This window comes from Leuciscus leuciscus (genome assembly GCF_965113295.1).
Source record: "Leuciscus leuciscus genome assembly, chromosome: 2".
NCBI lineage: Eukaryota > Metazoa > Chordata > Actinopteri > Cypriniformes > Leuciscidae > Leuciscus > Leuciscus leuciscus.
The window spans coordinates 11262793-11283178 of record NC_138726.1 but is presented as its reverse complement, the minus strand read 5'-3'; the positions used below and the strand labels follow the sequence as shown (position 1 = coordinate 11283178).

Sequence of the window (20386 nt, the reverse complement as noted above, 5' to 3'; positions counted from 1 at the left end):
AAATGTATTTTAAATGAAAACTTTGATTACTTTTGACATTGAAAATTTGACATTATTACAAAGTGCACTTAAGTGTGTAAAGAAAGAGTCATGAAAGTACACTTAAATGGCCTTGTATTTCAATATGTTCTATTGTCTCCAAGTAGTTTAAAAAATATATACAAGTACATTTGAAGTACATTAAGCACACTTCTTTTTCACAAGGGATATTGTAGCATTCGCTGCTTGTTGCTGACATGCTAGGGTCAATGACACTTTTTTTTCTCACATCAGGAGAGGTGTTTGTGGTGAATGAAGGAGGGTCAGCCTCTATCACAGTGACCCATTTGAGAGTTGAAGACCAAGACTCTGCTCCAGAAGATCTCAAGCTCATCCTGGTTGCTCCTCCACAGTTTGGCTACATAGAGAACATCTTGCCCAGTCCAGGATTTGAAAAGAGCAACATGGGAATCAGTATCGGTGAGCCAGTTCTGTTACTGTATGTGCATTTGACTGTTTTAAAATATGACTTTGACAAAATTGGTGTCATTGCATTGGTTTATATTATATGGTAATACTGAAGCCTGATTTATTTATTTTTTCTCGTTTAGCCTCTTTCACCTACAGGGATGTGTTGAATGGACACATTAACTATGTTCAGTCTAGACACCAGAGGATGGAGCCGACCACTGACCAGCTCATGTTGCATGTGTCCGATGGGAAACAGCAATCCTCTTCAGTACCGTTCTACATCATCATCAGTCAGACCAATGATGAGATTCCAGACTTCCTGGCCAGAAACATCACGGTCAGTCAGAGAATCCTCTTGTAAATTACACAGCTGTGTAGCAAATTAGCTCAAAAGGGAAAACTATAATTAATTGAAATGGGTTTTAGCTTTCAGAATTAACCTTACAATCGTCCACCAAGCAGACTGTACAATCTTCTGTCAACTCTAAGAAAAAATATTCTCCTTGCCAAGACACATATACAGAGAAAAGAATGGCAATGTTTACAATCAGTTAACCACAACGACCTAATGAGAACCATCAGAGAATCAAAATCACCATAAAGTGGAAATGAAGCAGTCAGTAAAGTTTACATTATTTAGTAAACTGATTACCATTTTAATAAAGGGTCAAAACTTGGTGTATCTTAAGTTGATAAACGATTACTTGCATTGGCTTTGGTGCTGAACAACTGGATGCGTATAGACTACGTAGATTCTTGATGAGTTCGTATTGTAAAAGGAGGATGATGCAAGTAATGGTAACTTTATACGCCATTAATTAAGAAATGAGAAGAGGATTTATTTTAACATTAGGCGTGACAGGGTTTGGACAACATTGATTTACTTTAAATGTAATATCAAATAACAAATTACAGTTAAAGGGATGGTTCACCCAAAAATGAAAATTCTGTCATTAATTACTCACTCTTGTCGTTCCAAACCCGTAAGACTTTCGTTGATCTTCGGAACACAAATTAAGATATTTTTTATGAAATCTGAGATCTTTCTGTCCCTCCATTGACAGCTACACAACTGAAACTTTGACACTTTAAAAAGTTCATGAAGAGATCGTAAAACTAATCCATATGAATCGAGTGGTTTAGTCCAAATTTACTGAAGAGACTCGATCGCTTTATGTGATGACCAGATTTAATTGAGGTGTGGCGAGCAGGATGAGATTGGTGATGAGCGACACCTGCGCAACGCACCGGTCTCGTATCTCTTACGGAGGAGCAGAAGCATAAAAGGAGGAGCAACGACAGTGAAGGACGAGAGAGGACCAGGCCTGGACTATTTATGTTATGTTTTGTTTTTATATGTGGTGGCAGTCGTCCGTGAGGGGCTGCCGTCTTTACTTTCATTTTGTGTTTGTTTTATTTAATGATTATTAAAGTCTTTAAATGTTCATCGGTTTCCGCCTCCTCCTTCCCACAACATCTAACCTTGCTACATCAGGCTTTTATTCACATATAAACATTGATCAGCGAACACAAACAGAAGCTCAACTGAACCTGCTCGAGGTGCGAGAACAAACCTCAGTGGTCCTCCAGAAGCTCAAACGTGCTGCGTTACACGAGAATGAACTATGAACTATCCCTTTAAAATGATAATCAAGCCTTTTACATGTGCTTTGTATGTTAGTCAACACATCAAAATTAGAGTACTTCTGTAAAGCACAACTTGTTTAAAGCACAACTTTGCACAAACTTTGAGGAGATAGTCAGTCAGAGACTTGTATATAATAGCTAAATAACTGAATAAAGCGAGTAGGTTTGTGTGTATACATTTGGCATGATCTGTATGAAGAAACACTGCTCTAATCAGTTGAGGTGTGATGACCAACGTTTGTCTTTTAGGTTCGGGAGGGAGACATGAAAGAGTTGGACCCATCTATAATCAGTGCGGTGGATCTTGATGTTCCCAGAGACCGTTTAATGTTCAGCATAGTCCAGCAGCCTCAGCACGGCTCCATCGTGAGTGTCCCACACGGCAATGATGTGACGCATTACAAGCGCGGATCTGAGATCCCTGTGGAGCACTTCACTATGGATGACCTCAGGAGTGGTACTTTAAAGTCTCTTACGTTTTTCTTTTGACTACAGTCAAAACAGATATTGATGATGTAGTATATTTGTAATATATATATTTGTTTATATACCTGTATTACCAGTAATTTCATTATTTTTTCTTAATTTACAAGTAAAAACGTCACAATTACTGAACAGTGTTCCAAGTCCCTTTGCGCCACCTATTCGCGAACGAGTGTCACTTGTGACTGGGTTATACACGCAGCGGCACACCCGCGGTAGTAAAAGGCATTTTGGTTGACTACCTACTATGTGTGTGTTTGATTAATTTAATGGGTCCTTGTTGCATGATTTAATGCGTCCCCAACCTTTTTGTTTTGTTTTGTTTTTTAATAATATGTCAGACAATATCTTTTTTTGTTACTCTGTCCTCAGGCATGACTCTGATGTACATGCACGATGACTCTGAGAGTGAGCAGGACGGATTTATTGTTCAGCTCTCTGATGGAAAACATCAGCTCCAGAAACACGTGCAGGTTAAAGTACTGCCTGTCAATGATGAGGAGCCACAAATTATACGGTAATTGCTGATAAATATCATTGAAGTGAATCATGCTTTCCCATTATTCATCAATAAATTATACATTAGTTTATTTGTTGTAACATATGATTATGAATTGCTCACTACTCAATACATTCAAACCATAAATGTTGAAGACATTATAGCCTATCACATTAAGTGGTAAGTCTCTGTGGAAAAGAAAAACACACTATAATTTATTGCAGGAACACTGGCCTTGAGATGGAGGCTGGGGAGTCCAGACTGATCTCCAGTGCTGTGCTTAGCGCTCACGACAAAGACACTTCTTCTTCTGACATCATCTATGTGTTTGAGAGCATACCGAGACATGGTGTCATTCAGATGAAGGTCAGTTTGCTCAATATGCAGTGAGAAAAATAGCTAATCTCTTACTGCCAAAAATACCAAAGTCTCTGAGAAATGTTTCCTGAACCTTTGAATATATGCCATGAATAATTAAGACAGTTCTGAAGGCAGAAGGGGGACTAACCCGATACTAGCAAGATGTACCTAATAAAGTGGCCGAAGAGTGTGTGTATGTATATATATATTAGGGCTGGGTATCGATTCAGATGTTCCAATTCGATTCGCAAGCTCTCAATTCGATTAGATTTCCATTCTCGATTCATTCCATTCTCAATTTTGATTTTCAATTAAATTTTCGATTCCCAATTCAACTCAATGAATATAGATTTAATACAAATCCTTTATTTATAAAAAAAGAACAGTGAACATAAGTTTATAAGTGGTTAATTAATAAAAAGAAATTAAGAGCCACCTCTCTTTATTTTAGGTACACTTGGGTACATTAAAACAGAAGCCAACTCTATATTTCAAATGCATACAAAGAATAGACAGGATTTTGATGCAAGATGAAAAATTGATGCTGAAAATTGGACAAGTCAGAACAGTCGCATGCCTTGATCAAACAGGATCAGGTTATTTTATGTTTAAGATAAAACAAACATAAAATCTCACAGCATTAGCTGTAACATGGAGGCTGCAAGCCTATGAAAAGTTTAGGAAAACTAATACTGGCTTATGGGTGATAGAAAAATCGATTCGTGGCCTTTGAGAATCGATTTAAAAAAATCGACCACATAAAAAAAAAACGATTAATCGAAAAATCTGTTTTTTTGCCCAGCTCTAATACAGTATATATGTATGTACTGTATGTATGTATGTATGTATATATATATGTATGTATGTATGTATATATGTATGTATGTATGTATGTATATATGTATGTATGTATGTATACACATATATATGTGTGTGTGTGTGTGTGTGTGTGAACAAACCCAGAATGTTTGCTGTTCCTCAGGTCGGCACAGAATGGGTGTCTGTATCTGCAGGAATGAACTGCTCTCAGCAGGTTTTGGATATGAACCTGTTACGGTACCTTCATACCAGTCATCCTGGAGCACCCGCTGCTGACTTCTTTGTCTTTCACCTGATGGACGGCACGAACCTCTCTCCTGCTCAACACTTCCACATTACAGTCAAAGAACTGGAGAAAGGTGGGATGCTGCTTTTATTTCCTGATGATATGCATCCTATATTCCAAGAGTTATCAGCAAATTGTTCAACTGAGTCAGTTCTTTTCAAGTCTGCTCTGTGCTGATCTGCAGGAGACATAGCACTGTTCCTGAAGCCTGTGAGGTCTAGTCGAGGGGAGCGTGTGGTTCTCACCACAGACGTCTTGCTGGCGGTAGACAGCACTGACAAGCCGGAGGAGCTGCTCTATGTTATCACTGTACCTCCAGCACATGGTCATGTGGAGCACATCAAACACACCGGCGTGAAAATTCAGTCGTTCAGTCAGCTGGACGTAGCAGCAAACCTGGTGTGTTATGTACATGACAACAGAGCCACTTCACCTAAAGAGACCCTGCAGTAAGGACCGCATGCAAGGACTGATGCAGTCTGTGTTCATCATCAACCTTTTTTTTTAATGGTCGAATCCTACAAAATAATGTTATAGTTTTATTTTTAGAGTTAATTTTTCCCCCAAAATTGAAATAAATAATAAAAATAATATTTAAATAAATATTCAAAATTATGCAATGATGTTCTAAGAACATCTAGGAGCTTTTTTTTATTTTTTTTTGTGATAATTAAGCACAAATTGCACACAATAAATATAATAAATATAAAAATAATTAAATATGAATATATATATTTTTTCTATTATATTACATTTAACATTATATGTTTCGTTTTTTGTTTTGTTTTGTTTTTTACACAATTTAAAAATTTTCCCCTAAATATAGGCTTTTTGACATTAGGAGCATCAGTAACATTTAGAAGAATTTTGACATTATATGGGCAATTAAGCACAATTTGCACATATTGTAAGTACTGTAACTAAATCAATATTAATTAAACAATAGTATAATCTGTAATGTGTGTGTATATATATATATATATATATATATATATATATATATATATATATACTTCAAATGTTGACTACTATATAATAACTATTTATTATTGTTTCTTGTGAATATAGGCTTACTAAAATATAATTTCTTACTTATTTCTATATTTATTTATTGTGGGGTGAAATATTACCCAGATGTGAGTAACCTTTTTGTTTATCTTAAATTTTGTTTCATTTGATTGAATTCCTGTGCAGCTGTGATTACTGTCCCATAAAGGTTATTGATTGATTTGTCCTTTGTGTCTTTGCTCCATATGTCTACATTATCCATAGGTTTGTGGTCAGCAATGGCATATCAACTCGCAACGGGACTCTGGAGATCTTAGTGGAAATGGCTGATAAGGTTCTGCCCACACTAGTGCACAACACTGGTCTACGGGTTCCCCAGGGGTCCACCATAACTTTGACACCCGATGCCTTATTCCTGTCTGATCCTGACAGCCCACACACTGCCTTGAGCTACAAGGTGGTCCACCCTCCCCAGTATGGCCAGTTGCTTTTGAAGGGACAGACACTGGTGGCTGGTAGCAGTTTTACCCAGCAGAACATTCAGGATCTGGCTGTTTCATACACACACTCTGGAGGAGCTTCTCAGATCGATCGCTTCAGATTCACAGCCTCTGACAGCACAGAAAGAGGATTCCTGCTGGACGGAAAAGTGCAAACTGAGCCAGTCTTCTTCACTCTGCAAGTTAGTTGCAATCATTTGTTTTGGTACATTGTTTTTTTATAATTGTTTTTAACCTATTTTTAAAAATTCAAAAAGGTCTGCACTGTAAATTTTTTTTATCAAGTTCAAGGAGGAGATAAAAAACAATGCAGACATTTCGTCTGTCTACCTTCGTCAGTGTAACAATTCAGTGGTTATATAGAAAACACTACAAATCTACAGGTGATCATAATCAGACAATCAATCCACAGACTCTATTTCAACTCCATCTGGAACAACAAATCAATAATAATAATAGGAACAATAACAGGAAAAAATGCCAATCATAAACATTGTGACCCAAAAAAAAATTTAAAAAATAATTTGGTAACACTTTACAATAAGGTTCATTAGTTAATGTATTAACTAACATGAACTAACAATGAGCAATTCATTTGTTGCAGTATTTATTAATCTTTGTTAATATTAGTTAATAAAAATACAGCTGTTCATTATTTGTTCATGTTAGTTCACAATTAACATTAACTACTGTTAACAAATACAACCTTTGATTTTAATAACGTATTAGTAAATGTTGAAATTAATATTAACTAAGATTAATAAATGCTGAAGAAGTATTGTTAATTCTTCATGTTAACTAAGGTAGTTAACTAATGAACCTTATTGTAAAGTGTTACCAATAATTTTAAATAATCATAATCCTCTTTTAAACCCAAAGGAGACATAGTCTGTAAATGAAACATCCAAAACGCCTCTCTTGCTAAAGGTTATTTATCGATATCTCCACCACGGCGGGAATTCATACATTTTTTAATACCTAACACTTAAGATGTTCAATATCATGATTATACTCAATAAAGTGTCTAGAAGTAACATCATGTCTGCAAATGGCTGATTTGTGTTCACTCACTCTGATTATTGTTTGTCTGTCATTGTTTTCCAACTTTTAATCCCGTGAAATGATGTGTGTGCCACAGATTGAAGCTCTCGACAGCTCAGCTCCACAGATAGCAGTGCTGGAAACCCTGTGGAAAGTGGAGCTCCTCAAAGATGGTCGTTATGGGATCTTTATTTCCTCCAGAGAGCTTAAGGCTCAGGATAAGAACTCTGCAGACGGCGATCTGATCTATCACATCCTCAGACCGCCTTACTTTGGATACCTGGAAAATTATACCAATGGTGAGAGGTCTGTCTGTCTGTCTGTGTATCCATCTATCTAGATCTAGTCTTCCTGTCTGTAATAATGTGTTTACTGTATAATCTTTGACATGTCCGTAGGTGAGTTTGTGAGGCATCGTTTCTCTCAGAGGGATCTGAACAGAAGGAATATCCTCTACATCATAAACTCTGCTCTGGACACTTTAACTGACAGCCTGGAGTTTGCCGTGTCTGATGCACTGGGGAAATCTGGACCCTCTCACAAGTAAACCTTGCGCTTTGAAATGTTGTTTAAAAAAAAAAATATATATATATATATATATATTTCCATTGGCCATAAATAGTAATTTCTTATAGCAATATAATGTTTTTGTATTTCTCAATGTATTATGAAACATCACACCTCCACACACACTGTACACTTGAATGGCATGTTGTTTGTGTATATTAAGATGTGTAATATTACTCCCTCTGTCAGACTGGAGTTTAGCTGGGCCAGTGTGGAGCTGACCAGGACTGAGTATATCATATGTGAGAGTCAGGGGTCAGTCTCACTAACCATCCAGAGGAAGGGGAATGTGCAGGACTCATCTTATGTGACTGTACAGGTATTGCGTATAGCTTTATTTGTTTATTTGATTGTTTTTTTTTATTCTTCTGCAGAAAAGGATTATATTATATATATATATAATATATCTTTTTTTTAAATCTCCATAGGTGAAAGAACTAACAGCATCTGCTGGAATGGATTTTATACTGGCTTCATCTTTGATTCAGTTTGACCCAGGTAAATTGAAACACTGGGATTTTCTTAGGGTTTTCTTAAAGGGGTGGTATAATGTCCTTTTCACAAGATGTAAAATACGTCTCTGATGTCCCCAAAGTGTGTATGTGAAGTTTTAGCTCAAAATACCCCACAAATATATTTTTTATAGCATGTTAAAATTATAACTTTTTGAGGGTGAGCAAAAACGCACCGTTTTTGTGTCTGTCCCTTTAAATGCAAATGAGCTGCTGCTCCCGGCACAGAGGGCGGAGCTTCAAGAGCTCTTGTGTGTGTGTTAGCAGCTCCGCTTACCTCACGCAGACAGCACTGAAAATTTCAAAAACTTTTAGCCTTTTATGTTCAAACCGGAGTCGGATAAAGATGGAGAGACTCAAGAAGAAGTGACAACATGTAGAATGCAACAGGACGTTTCTGAATGGTTAGTTGATGAATTTATGTAGCTGATGTGGAGTTCTTCTAGTCATTGACTAGCATATTCTGTCATGATAATTTATAAATCACGTTCCTGGGGTGGAGGTTTATGTAAATTTTAGGGTAAGAACCCATGAAGAAGCTCATTGTAGTCCCTACCAGCCGTTTGTTGTATAGTCCTTAAAAAGTGATTTTTGTAAAAGAAAATATCTCCCTTTGCTTTGAACTTTGAACGTCTTAACTTTGCAGATGTTGTATATGCGCAAACAGCAACATTACACACTAACTTAAGTTAGAAAAGAGAAATCATAATCAACCACCCCTTTAAATAAATAAAATAATGAATTGAGATGCTACAATAAGAGACTACAGAAGCTAATTCAATGCTTTAATCATTGCTAACGTGTCCTTGTGTCTTTTCTCAGGGATGGTCAGTCGAGTATGGAGAGTGGAGATTGTTCAGGATTCTTTAGAGGAAGGTGATGAGAAATTTGAGGTTACCTTGGTATCTTCGGTGGGTGCAGTGCTGAAAGACAAATCTAAAGCCACTATCTTCATAAAGGACACAAATGGTTAGTGCAGATTGTCCATAAGACCATATATTTGGTTGAACAGTTCCTTTAATTTCTGATCCTACTTTTTTCACATGATGATGAAACGTCACGTAATGTCTGTGAGGTCATTTGTTGGGTGTTTCTACAGGGCAGTGCAGAGAGAACCGAATCAAAGCAGGAGCTAGTATTCAAGGCCAGGAGGTTCAGCCAGGCCCGTACCCTCAACACGGCTCCATCCAGGTGGAAACATTACCTTTCTCTCAGGGCTATATCAGAGGTGATGGAGATATAATAGCTGAAGCTCCCTCCACTGCAAAGAAAAGACTCAGAGTCATTGGGAATGGAAAAGTGGTAAGTTAATATGAATATACATACATTATACATATACATACATCATCTGACCTTTTCTATCTATCTATCTATCTATCTATCTATCTATCTATCTATCTATCTATCTATCTATCTATCTATCTATCTATCTATCGGTATTATTTATATACTATGGTATAACATTTGCATACTATGTAGCCTATGTTATATACTAGGCTATAGTATAAAGATTTTTAATAGCTTTTAAATATTTGGAGTTTTCATTTTCAATTTTAGTTTCTATTTAGAAATATAATCTTCTATTCCTTTTTAGCCTTATTGTCATTTAAGTTTTAGTAATTTCAGTACTTCCAGTTTTTTCTCTCAGCTGCCATGGCAACATTTATTTAATTTTTATTAAATCTAAATCAGAAGTCAGAAGTAACTTTATTGCCAAGTAGTGTTTTTACACATACAAGAAATTTTATTTGTTTACACTATACATATATTTTCTGTATTTATATATATATATATTCTGAATACTCTAAATCACTTTCATCCACAGGTTCAGCCTTCGGAAATCATTCGTCATGGATCTGATGTCATTTACAGAGTAAGTGGAATAAAACAATGGCAGTAGAGGAGATGTGTAGCTGTAGTTGTGACTAGATGTATCTGGGTTATATCCAAGAACATTATTTATCTTAAATTTTGATACTATAATTTTGTTATTATTCTTCACCTCATATTAATATGATCAATAACTTACAGTATCATGGCATGGTATCTATGGCGGTGGAGGAGGACAACGCTGACTCCAGGACTGACAGAAAGGCACAGGTGCAGGTGACCAGCTGGGGGCAGCAGCGCGCTCCTTCACTCAGGACAAAACTACAGCAAACTGACAGAGTTCTGCAGCCTTCTGGGACTCGGGTAAGAGTTTTGTGAGTGTGTCTTGAAATCATCAGATTAATTTGAGTAATCTTTTGCAAATAAACCTGCGTGTTTGGTTGTCTCTCTCCCAAGCCTTCTTCTAAACCCTGTTCTCCAGAGCTCAGTGGCTTCCTCCATTACAACGACAGTTCAGGTCAGATGTTTCACTGTAATGGAGTCTCTTGGAGGCCCTGGACACCTACTAATGAGGTCATTCACATTCATATTTAGATTAAATCATGATGACTGGATCTTCAGTTTCTACATCTCATGAGATGATTTGAATATGTTCTTGTCTTTTCTGTACTCGCTCAGACTGTGAAAGCACAGAAATGTCCTCGAGGATGGACGTACCACAACGACTTCTGTTATATTCTGAGCACAGAGCGCAAAGCCACGTGGAGCGCTGCGGTGCGGGCCTGCAGAGAAAGGTGAGACCACACGCTAAAAAACAATAATACCACCAATTATGACTTATAAGGCTGGAATACACTCCAAGACTTTTGTCCCGATCTGCAGTCTGGATGAGTCGACAGTACTTGCTGAATATCAGTTTTTTTTTTTTTTTTTGCTTCAGTCTTTGATTTCATTCAGTCGGAGGATATCAAATATGTGTGATTTGAATATGAAGTTGGCATAAAAACAAGTCTTTTCTTCCCTATTGTGACATCTGAGTGGAATGGCTTCTCTAACAAGCAAAAAAGTAGGATGGGACTTGATCAGGGTTGCCAGGTCTGCGTAACAAAACTAGCCTAATGGCCAATCAAAAATAGCCTAAAAGTAGCCCAATGACCATATCCTAAATAGCAACTAAAATACAAATTTTACAGTCACTAATATCCAAATTGAAAACAACTAGGTATATCGTAGTGATCATAAACAAACTTAACGTCTAGCACAGTTTTATCATTTGTATATTATAGCATATTTCAAAACAAGCGTTTTTTTTTGGGGTCAAATATGATTTATGCAAGATTTATCAAACCTATAACCCACGTGGTAAAAAACAACCTGCGGCAACAGTTTAAAAGTAGCACTTTTTTTTATAGAGATCACGATTCTCCCAAGTGTGCATACGAATACGAAGTGTCTCCCACGAATAAATAATTTATATTAAACACTGTATTATTCAATAAAATATAAGAATGGTCATGTCTGTGACTTTCATGTTGACTAACTACTGTAAATACTTGTTTCCTCAAGCTTCAATGGAAACCTGGTCAGTGTTTTGTCAAAAGGAGACATGGACTGGCTGTGGGACTTCAGTGAAAGAAAACCCTTTTGGATTGGTAACTTTTTGTTGTGAATAAAACTAACTTTGCTGTCAGTGTGATTACGATGAATGTCACATTTGTTAAGGTTCTTTAGCGCAATACGATTTAAACATGAACTCATCGCTCTTGTTTTTTTCTTGAACCACAGGTCTGAATGATCGTGAAAGTAAAGGCCGCTGGGAGTGGGTGGGTGGAGAGCCTGTCACTTACACCAACTGGAGGCGGAGCCCTCCAAAAAACAGGAAGAAGGGAACAAGGAAGTGTGTCCTGGTCTGGAGGAAGACGAAATGGCAGATGCGAGACTGTAAGAAAGGAAAGGGACACCGCTATGTGTGTTATGCTAAAATGTAAGACTGCTCACAACATGTGAGGGAACTTTCTCACTCTTCAGTGCACAGTAATCATGATGTGGTTTGATTCTGCTGAACAGCACAGGCCACATTAACAACTGTTTGCTGTCAACTCACCGTTCTTTAGTCCAAGGTTGACCACGGCTGTGTCTGAAATCACACTCTCTTGAGTAGGTACTTGTTTTGAACAAGTAATTACTTCACAACCGCTAAAAAAAGTAGCGGTTATATAGTATGAATGTAATCTGGAAGTACTACATTCACCATGTTGACATTATCATGTGACCTACCAGCGTCAATTGTGTCGCTTCACTGTCATTCATAAATCCACTCCCGTGGCCTCATGGGATAGTAAAGTGTCCATCGTATGCACACTTCAGAATCTCGCCGGAAGTAGGACGTCATCCGGGTATTTTTTCCCTACTCTTTTATGAGTAGTGAATTCTGACATACTGATTTTCACATGCTATATAGTAGGGAAGTGTGCGATTTCGGATGCAGCCCACATCTTCTCTAACTCAGAGGACCGTCATGTGTTGTAATGTAAATGTAATATATGCTACTCAATCTCTATGTATTTATTACTGTTTGTGCTCTGTATGTTATGGGACTGATTTTCAAGAAATGGTCTTGGATTTTGAAGCTATGTAGAATTTTTAGCTAGCATTAGTTTTGTAGTTCATTAGTTCACTAAATGATTGCTTTATATATATCTGAATACTGTCACTGCAAAAAACCCTACTTTAGAATAAAAATTCCTGACATATTAATTAATGACATCTGAAATTAATGCTCTATTATTTTGATTTCTCTGGAAATTATTGCTAACTAATAATTGTGTCCGAGACTGAACATACATCTTTGAAGAATTACAATAAATATTCTAGGCTTGTTGAATTCAAATAAATCTTAAAATAAATAGTATGCATATAGATCATAACAAGAGATTAACATACAAACTTTGAGAAGCAATATTCTATTTTATTTTTAAGAACATTTGAAAGTTTGGGTTCAATAGTTTTGTTTTGTTTTTACTAAGAAATTCATTTTTTTTCAGCAAGGATGCATTTGACATCGTTACAAAAAATGTCTATGAACTTCCTATTAGTCAAAGAATCATGAAAAACGGAAAAAATATTAAGCCGCACAACAGCATATTAGAATGATTTCTGAATGATCATGTGACACTGAAGACTAGAGTAATGATTCTGAAAATTCAGCTTTACGTCACAGGAATAAATTTCATTTTTAAAATATATTCAAGTAGAAAATGGTTATTTAATTTTTTTTGAATATTTCACAATCACTTTTTACTGTATTTATTTTATATATATTATTCAAAGGTTTATGAAAGAAGTGTCAGTGTAAATATTCACACAAATTAGGCAACCATGTTATGCTTAAATAAATCAGTTTATTAAAAGTTCTTAACCAAAATGAACTACAATATTATAAAAGTTAACATAAGATAAAAACACCTTTATCCCATCTTTACGTATAAAATAAGGCACTATTCAGTGTTCTGCCAAGCAATATACAAAATATCATACAAATAAAAACTAAATGACAAAATTTACAACTTGTTCCAAATATGAAAAAAAACATGTGCCCAAATAAAGTCAAGTTCCACCATTTACAAACAAATGACATACACTTCGATCTCCAGTGTCCATGATTTCTGTGCACATTGAAAAACTCAACATGGGTGACAATATTTAAAGTGGCCCATTTTAATAACTGATCAGGGACTAATTTAATAATAAAAAATAAAAAAAGATATCACACCTAAACCAACAAAAAAGGCCATGAAACATTTAAAGGAGTTCTTACCAAATACAGGAATGGTTTCACATTTAGCAGCTTCACCCTCTGGAAATACAATCAAATCTTTTAGCAGCTCTGCCGTCCAAAAACAATCGAAACATTAAACGTTTTAAGAGAAAATCAGAAGCAGAGAACAGAAACTCAAATGAACAAACGCACCGTGGGGTCGGAAGACAATCCATCCCTCTTATTCTTTCACTTTTGTTAATTTTGTTAGTCTTAGTTAGTCATCAAATATATTTGAGCCTACGGAGTGTTTTGGAAGATTTTCTTTTAAGTTAAGTAATATTGTTCTCTTTTGGCTTGAAAATGTGCAAATGTACTGTTTGATACTGCCACACACACACACACACACACAAAGTGTGGAAAGACACGTTCCAAGAGAAGGCCATTGAACATCCAGTGATCCAGAGTCTCAGCGTCCACGCTTCATCACTAGCGCTGTGTGTTTCTCACACGACACCTGATGTCATAGAAAGCCGTGTTCATCCAGTCCTTTCACTGAAACGGGGTTCCATTTTGCAGTGGGTTTACTGGAAGCATGAACTGAAAAGAAAAAGAACATTATATCAGTATTATCAGACTAATGCGTTATTCTAGGTGAATCTGGCAGTTCATAAGAATGTCTATCAGTAAAACATCTATACACAGTGTAGGGTAGATTACATACAGATTGTAGTCTGGTACAGATTGAATGAAAATTGTAGTTGGTAATGTAATCGGTTACATTACACATTTTAGGTAATGTATTCTGACTACTTTTTTTGGTTACTTTTAGATTACTTTTGACCCAACTAATTGATCCTTCATTTGAATAGGAATATCTTATTGATACCATATTGATACAATAATACAAAAGAAAGAAAGGGATTCTGGGTTTCTCAAACTCTGGTTTGTGAAGGAACTGCGGGGGGTTAGTGTGGTCATAAAAAGCTAAATCATGGAAATGCCAAATGAAAATAAATAAATACAAATCAAAATACTAACAACACTTTTTTTTTTTTTTTAACTGCATGTCATTTGACCATTAATCAGCATCAGAGAACCTGATCTATCCATTTATCCATCCATCCATCCATCCATCCATCCATCCATCCATCCATCCATCCATCCATCCATCCATCCACCATCCATTCATCTATCTTACTACCATCCATCCATCCTACTACCATCCATCCATCTATCTACCATCCATTCATTATCTTACTACCATCCATCCATCCTACTACCATCCATCCATCTATCTTACTACCATCCATCCATCCTACTACCATCCATCCATCTTACGACCATCCATCCATCCATCCATCCATCCATCCATCCATCCATCCATCCATCCATCCATCCATCCATCCATCCATCCATCCATCCATCCATCCATCCATCCATCCATCCATCCATCCATCCATATTACTACCATCCATCATCCATCCATACATCCATATATCCATCCATATTACTACCATCCATCCATCCATCCATCCATCCATCCATCCATCCATCCATCCATCCATCCATATTACTACCATCCATCATCCATCCATCCATATTACTACCATCCATCATCCATCCATCTTACTACCATCCATCCATCCATCCATCATCTGTCTATCTATTTTGTCTGTCTTTGTGTATCTATTTATTGAAATTCTATATTTAAAAAAATTATAAATGACTACATATAAATGAATGATTAATCAATGTGCTACATTGTAATTTAAGACAATCACTAATCTTAATATTATTTAATTTCATTTTTACTATTTATTTTAGAAGTGACTGGATCACCAACAGTGACTGAAATGATCCCACTAGTTTATGGTTTCAACCGCTACACATTAGCAGAGATGTACATGTATTTGAGACTCATTACCTGCGCTAGCTATGACTCTGGTGTGCGATGGCGCCTGTGTTTCTGAAGGAGATGGTGACACTCTTTCCCCATAATCACTTTCACCAGATGAGGTGTGATCCCCGGCTCTAGAGTCGACCATCATATGAAGCCCGGGTCTCTTTTTATAGTACTTGGCACGGTAAGTGTCCGTCATGCAGTTATCCACAGAGAAATAAGTGGTGGGGATCCCAGGAGAGCCGACCACAGGTTTAGGAAAGATGGAGAACTTCTCCTCACCCTCACTAGCTGACAGATCATTCCTCTCCTGATCAGAGGAGCCAGACTTGGAGCTCGTGTCGGACGAGATCATGTGCGATTCAGTTGAGTTTTCCAGCCACTTCTGCTGGATGCTCTGGGACAGGGCCGAGCCGTTCCGGGGAAGGCGCTGAGGACTGGGTGGGCAGGGATCTTGCGGGAGATTTCGTCGGTTCTCTGAACTCAAGATATGTGGTTTTGGAGGCAACGGTGGAGCTGCGGCGTGAGATAGAGTCCGAGAGGGAGCCTGAGGAGGCATGTCAGAATGTGACGACGAATCCTCCTGCTCGGAAAAGGGACCGGCAAGGTCATCGGAGCTGTTCCACTCCGAACTGCTGGTCTTGGTGAAATAAGGAGGAATGGGGTTCCCGTTTACCGCATGTGGTCGTTCTACCTCAGTCTTTTCCAGCTTCTCCTTACCAGGAATGTATCTAAAAGCTTGCCTTCTGCAGGAGGAAACATAGGTCTGTTATATTTAATAACTTCCTTATAATTGCCCATATGATCCTTGTGAAAAAGAAGTGTGCTTAACTATTTGTATGCTTATTTGCTTTAAAAAAAAAAGATTATACTCACAGATAATTTTATATAAAATAATAGGCCAGTTAAATGACTGTTTCTTTACACTTTTAAAAAGTGTACTTTGTAATAAATGTCAAATTAAACGTTTTTTATATATGTACATTTTAGATCGTTTTAATAATCCTTTGTCATACTTTAAAGTAGTACACTTATTTTGATTGTTGACTAACATACTGAAGCACAAAGTAATTGATTAGAATTTTAACTGTAGTACGTTATTTGATATTACATTTATTTATTTAATGATAAATAACATTTATCCTTTAAATCCATATATTTGAACTGTACTAAATTGCAACTTTGTCATTACATACTGAACATATTCAAATATGTGACGTAAATGTTTCAATAGAAATTACATTAAATTATATTTTAGTTTACCATAAACGCTTGTCAGTACATTCGGCAGTACACTTTAACCATATGAAATTTAATAAATATGTGGTTAAATCCTACTTAAGTGGGTCAAAATCACTCTAAAGTTCAGCTAATTGGATTTAATCAAAATTGTAACTAATACATTTTCATTTAATGGCAATTAACATGTAATTATCCAAAACACCAGATTCATTTCAAGCGATTATATTGTTTTAAAGTATATTATTTCTATATGAACTCTTTTTAAAAGTTGTGCTTAAGTATACTTCTTTTTCACAAGAGAAGACAATGCAATAAACTATACTGAAACATTTCCATCAATGACCCGAGTCACATGTACACACAAATATGCACAAAATGTCCTTTGAAAAGTGTTTATTCCCATAGAGCCCAAAGCTTATGAAGGGTCATCGATTTAAGAACAGAATTATGCCCTACCATGACAAAAAGTATTTAGGTAACGCTTGTTCAACACTTAGTGAGATCAAATAATAAATCTAATGCAGGATCTAGGAAAAATCTAATTGTTATTAAAACAGAAAATGTTGCTATTAGTAAACAAAAACTATTTCTAAAGCTAGGTCTTCTAAACATTAGATCACTCACACCTAAGGCAGTTATTGTAAATGAAATAGTCACAGATAATAGCTTCGATGTACTTTGCCTTACTGAAACCTGGCTTAAACCAAATGATTATTTCGGTATTAATGAGTCTACTCCTCCTGGATACTGTTATAAGCATGAGCCCCGTCTGATTGGTCGTGGCGGAGGTGTTGCAACCATTTATAGAGATATTCTAAATGTTACTCAGAAAAAGGGTTATACGTTTATTTCATTTTAAGTACTTGTACTAAATGTTACGCTCTTAGATGTTAGAAAAACATCCCTATTATCTCTAGCCTTGGCTACCGTATATAGACCGCCAGGGCCTTACGCTGATTTCCTAAAAGAGTTTGCAGATTTTCTCTCAGACCTATTAGTCAATGTCGATAAAGCATTAATTGTTGGAGATTTTAACATACACGTAGATAATCCAAATGATGCGTTAGGAGCTGCGTTTACAGATTTATTAAATTCATTTGGGGTCAAGCAAAACGTCACCGGACCAACACATCGTCTTAATCATACACTCGATTTAATTATATCACAAGGAACCGATCCAACCGATATAGATATCATTCCACAAAGTGATGAAGTCACTGATCACTACATGGTAACTTGCATATTACGTACTGCTGTAATATGTCATGCGGCGTCGCGTTATCAACCAGGCAGAACAATCCTTCCATCCACCATAGATAATTTCTCAAATTGCTTATCTAATCTGTCTCAGCTGCTGCCTGAACCCAAACAAACAGATGAACTAGAAGAACTAACTAGCACTATGAGCACCATTCTCTCTAGAACATTGGATGTGGTTGCACCTATTAAATTAAAAAAGGTCAGAGAGAAAAATAAAGCACCATGGTATAACAATACTACGCATGTTTTAAAGAGAGAAACCCGTATTTTAGAGCGTAAATGGAAACAAACTAATTTAGAGGTCTTTAGAATCGCGTGGAAAGACAGTATGTCACGTTATAAAAAGGCCCTAAAAGCGGCCAGGGCTGAGCACCTCCGCAAACTAATAGAAAACAACCAAAACAATCCAAGGTTTTTATTTAACACCGTGGCTAGACTAACAAATAAACAGACGTCACCCGAACAAAATATCCCGTTACAGTTCAGTAGTAATGATTTCATGAACTTCTTCACTGAGAAAATAGAAAGCATCAGAACCACAATTGTAAACGTTCAATCTTCAATCGCGCCTTATAATTCAGCTTCAATTATCACCCTGCAAGAACAATTACAGTGCTTTACAACTATAGAACAAAAAGAGTTAAAAAAAACATCACTTCATCTAAAACAACAACATGTTTATTAGATCCTATACCAACTAAACTACTGAAAGAAGTGTTACCTGTAGTGGAAGAGCCTCTCCTCAATATTATTAACTCGTCTTTATCTTTAGGTCATGTTCCAAGAACATTTAAACTGGCAGTTATAAAACCTCTCATTAAGAAACCACAATTAGATCATAATAATCTAGAAAATTATAGACCCATTTCAAATCTTCCATTTATGTCTAAAATATTAGAAAAAGTGGTGTCCGCTCAACTGGGCTCTTTCTTGCAACAAAATGATATCTATGAAAAGTTTCAGTCTGGATTCAGACCGCATCATAGCACTGAAACTGCGCTCGTTAAAATCACAAATGATTTACTTTTAGCTTCTGACCAAGGCTGTATCTCAATACTAGTTTTACTTGATCTTAGTGCTGCGTTCGATACTATAGATCATACATTACTCTTAGATCGACTACAAAATTATACTGGTGTTCAAGGACAAGCACTAAGCTGGTTCAAATCATACCTATCTGACCGCTACCATTTTGTCTATTTAAATGGAGAAAAATCGATCATAACTCCAGTAAACTATGGAGTGCCGCAGGGATCTGTATTAGGCCCTCTGTTATTTTCCATATATATGATGCCACTTGGAAATATTATAAGGAAACATGGAATTAGTTTCCATTGTTATGCTGATGACACTCAAATATATATTTCATCACGGCCGGATGAAAACGCTAAATTTTCCAAATTGACAGAATGTGTTAAAGATATAAAAGATTGGATGACGCGTAATTTTCTTTTATTAAATCCAGACAAGACAGAGGTAATACTTATCGGTTCAAAAAACCGCCCACAAAACCTCGCACAATACAACTTTAACATCATAGGATGTCCTGTTACTTTATCCTCTACAGTAAAAGACCTGGGTGTTATACTCGATTGCAACCTGTCTTTTGAAAATCATATTTCATATGTTACAAAAACAGCATTTTTCCACCTTAGAAACATTGCTAAGCTACGTAATATGCTATCAGTTTCTGATGCAGAAAAGTTAGTTCATGCATTCATGACCTCGAGACTGGATTACTGTAATGCTTTATTAGCTGGTTGTCCTGCATCCTCAATAAACAAGCTACAGTTAGTCCAAAATGCCGCTGCTAGAGTTCTTACGAGATCAAGAAAATATGATCATATAACACCGATTTTATCATCACTGCATTGGTTACCTATAAAGTTCCGTATTAATTACAAGGTATTGCTACTGACTTATAAAGCCCTAAACGGCTTAGCTCCAGTCTATTTAACGGATCTTCTATCGCCCCTATAATCCATCGCGCTCTTTAAGATCACTAAATTCAAGGCTTTTGGTCATACCTAGGATATCCAGAACCACCAAAGGAGGGAGAGCATTTTCACATTTGGCTCCAAAACTCTGGAATAGTCTTCCTGATACTGTTCGTTGCTCAGACTCGCTCTCCCAGTTTAAAACTAGATTAAAGTCGCATCTCTTCAGCCAGGCATTCATATAATCCTACAGTTCAAACTACAATCCGGCCTCTAGCTCATAAA

General features: G+C 36.5%; 2 protein-coding genes across 4 annotated transcripts in view; one reads left to right on the top strand and one right to left on the bottom strand.

Moving 5' to 3' along the window:
* Nucleotides 1-12763, top strand: part of frem1a (Fras1 related extracellular matrix 1a) — a 41106-nt gene extending 28343 nt beyond the window's left edge. The window contains exons 19-38 of the mRNA XM_082161749.1: nucleotides 274-459; nucleotides 591-787; nucleotides 2347-2554; nucleotides 2953-3097; nucleotides 3304-3445; nucleotides 4422-4617; nucleotides 4729-4993; nucleotides 5817-6234; nucleotides 7191-7392; nucleotides 7492-7636; nucleotides 7850-7979; nucleotides 8089-8158; nucleotides 8995-9141; nucleotides 9272-9474; nucleotides 9998-10045; nucleotides 10204-10365; nucleotides 10459-10575; nucleotides 10681-10796; nucleotides 11569-11654; nucleotides 11788-12763. Coding sequence (XP_082017875.1) covers nucleotides 274-459; nucleotides 591-787; nucleotides 2347-2554; nucleotides 2953-3097; nucleotides 3304-3445; nucleotides 4422-4617; nucleotides 4729-4993; nucleotides 5817-6234; nucleotides 7191-7392; nucleotides 7492-7636; nucleotides 7850-7979; nucleotides 8089-8158; nucleotides 8995-9141; nucleotides 9272-9474; nucleotides 9998-10045; nucleotides 10204-10365; nucleotides 10459-10575; nucleotides 10681-10796; nucleotides 11569-11654; nucleotides 11788-11990 — 3386 coding nt within the window. The 3' untranslated portion in view covers nucleotides 11991-12763. The remainder of the gene's footprint in view (nucleotides 1-273; nucleotides 460-590; nucleotides 788-2346; nucleotides 2555-2952; nucleotides 3098-3303; nucleotides 3446-4421; nucleotides 4618-4728; nucleotides 4994-5816; nucleotides 6235-7190; nucleotides 7393-7491; nucleotides 7637-7849; nucleotides 7980-8088; nucleotides 8159-8994; nucleotides 9142-9271; nucleotides 9475-9997; nucleotides 10046-10203; nucleotides 10366-10458; nucleotides 10576-10680; nucleotides 10797-11568; nucleotides 11655-11787) is intronic.
* Nucleotides 12764-13383: 620 nt separating this feature from the next.
* The window catches only part of usp53a (ubiquitin specific peptidase 53a), a 55114-nt gene continuing 48111 nt past the window's right edge, over nucleotides 13384-20386 (bottom strand). For all 3 annotated transcript variants that reach the window (XM_082161710.1, XM_082161708.1, XM_082161709.1), the window contains exons 17-18: nucleotides 15687-16408; nucleotides 13384-14359 (exon numbers count right to left, since the gene is read on the bottom strand). In XM_082161710.1, coding sequence (XP_082017836.1) covers nucleotides 14283-14359; nucleotides 15687-16408 — 799 coding nt within the window. In that variant the 3' untranslated portion in view covers nucleotides 13384-14282. The remainder of the gene's footprint in view (nucleotides 14360-15686; nucleotides 16409-20386) is intronic.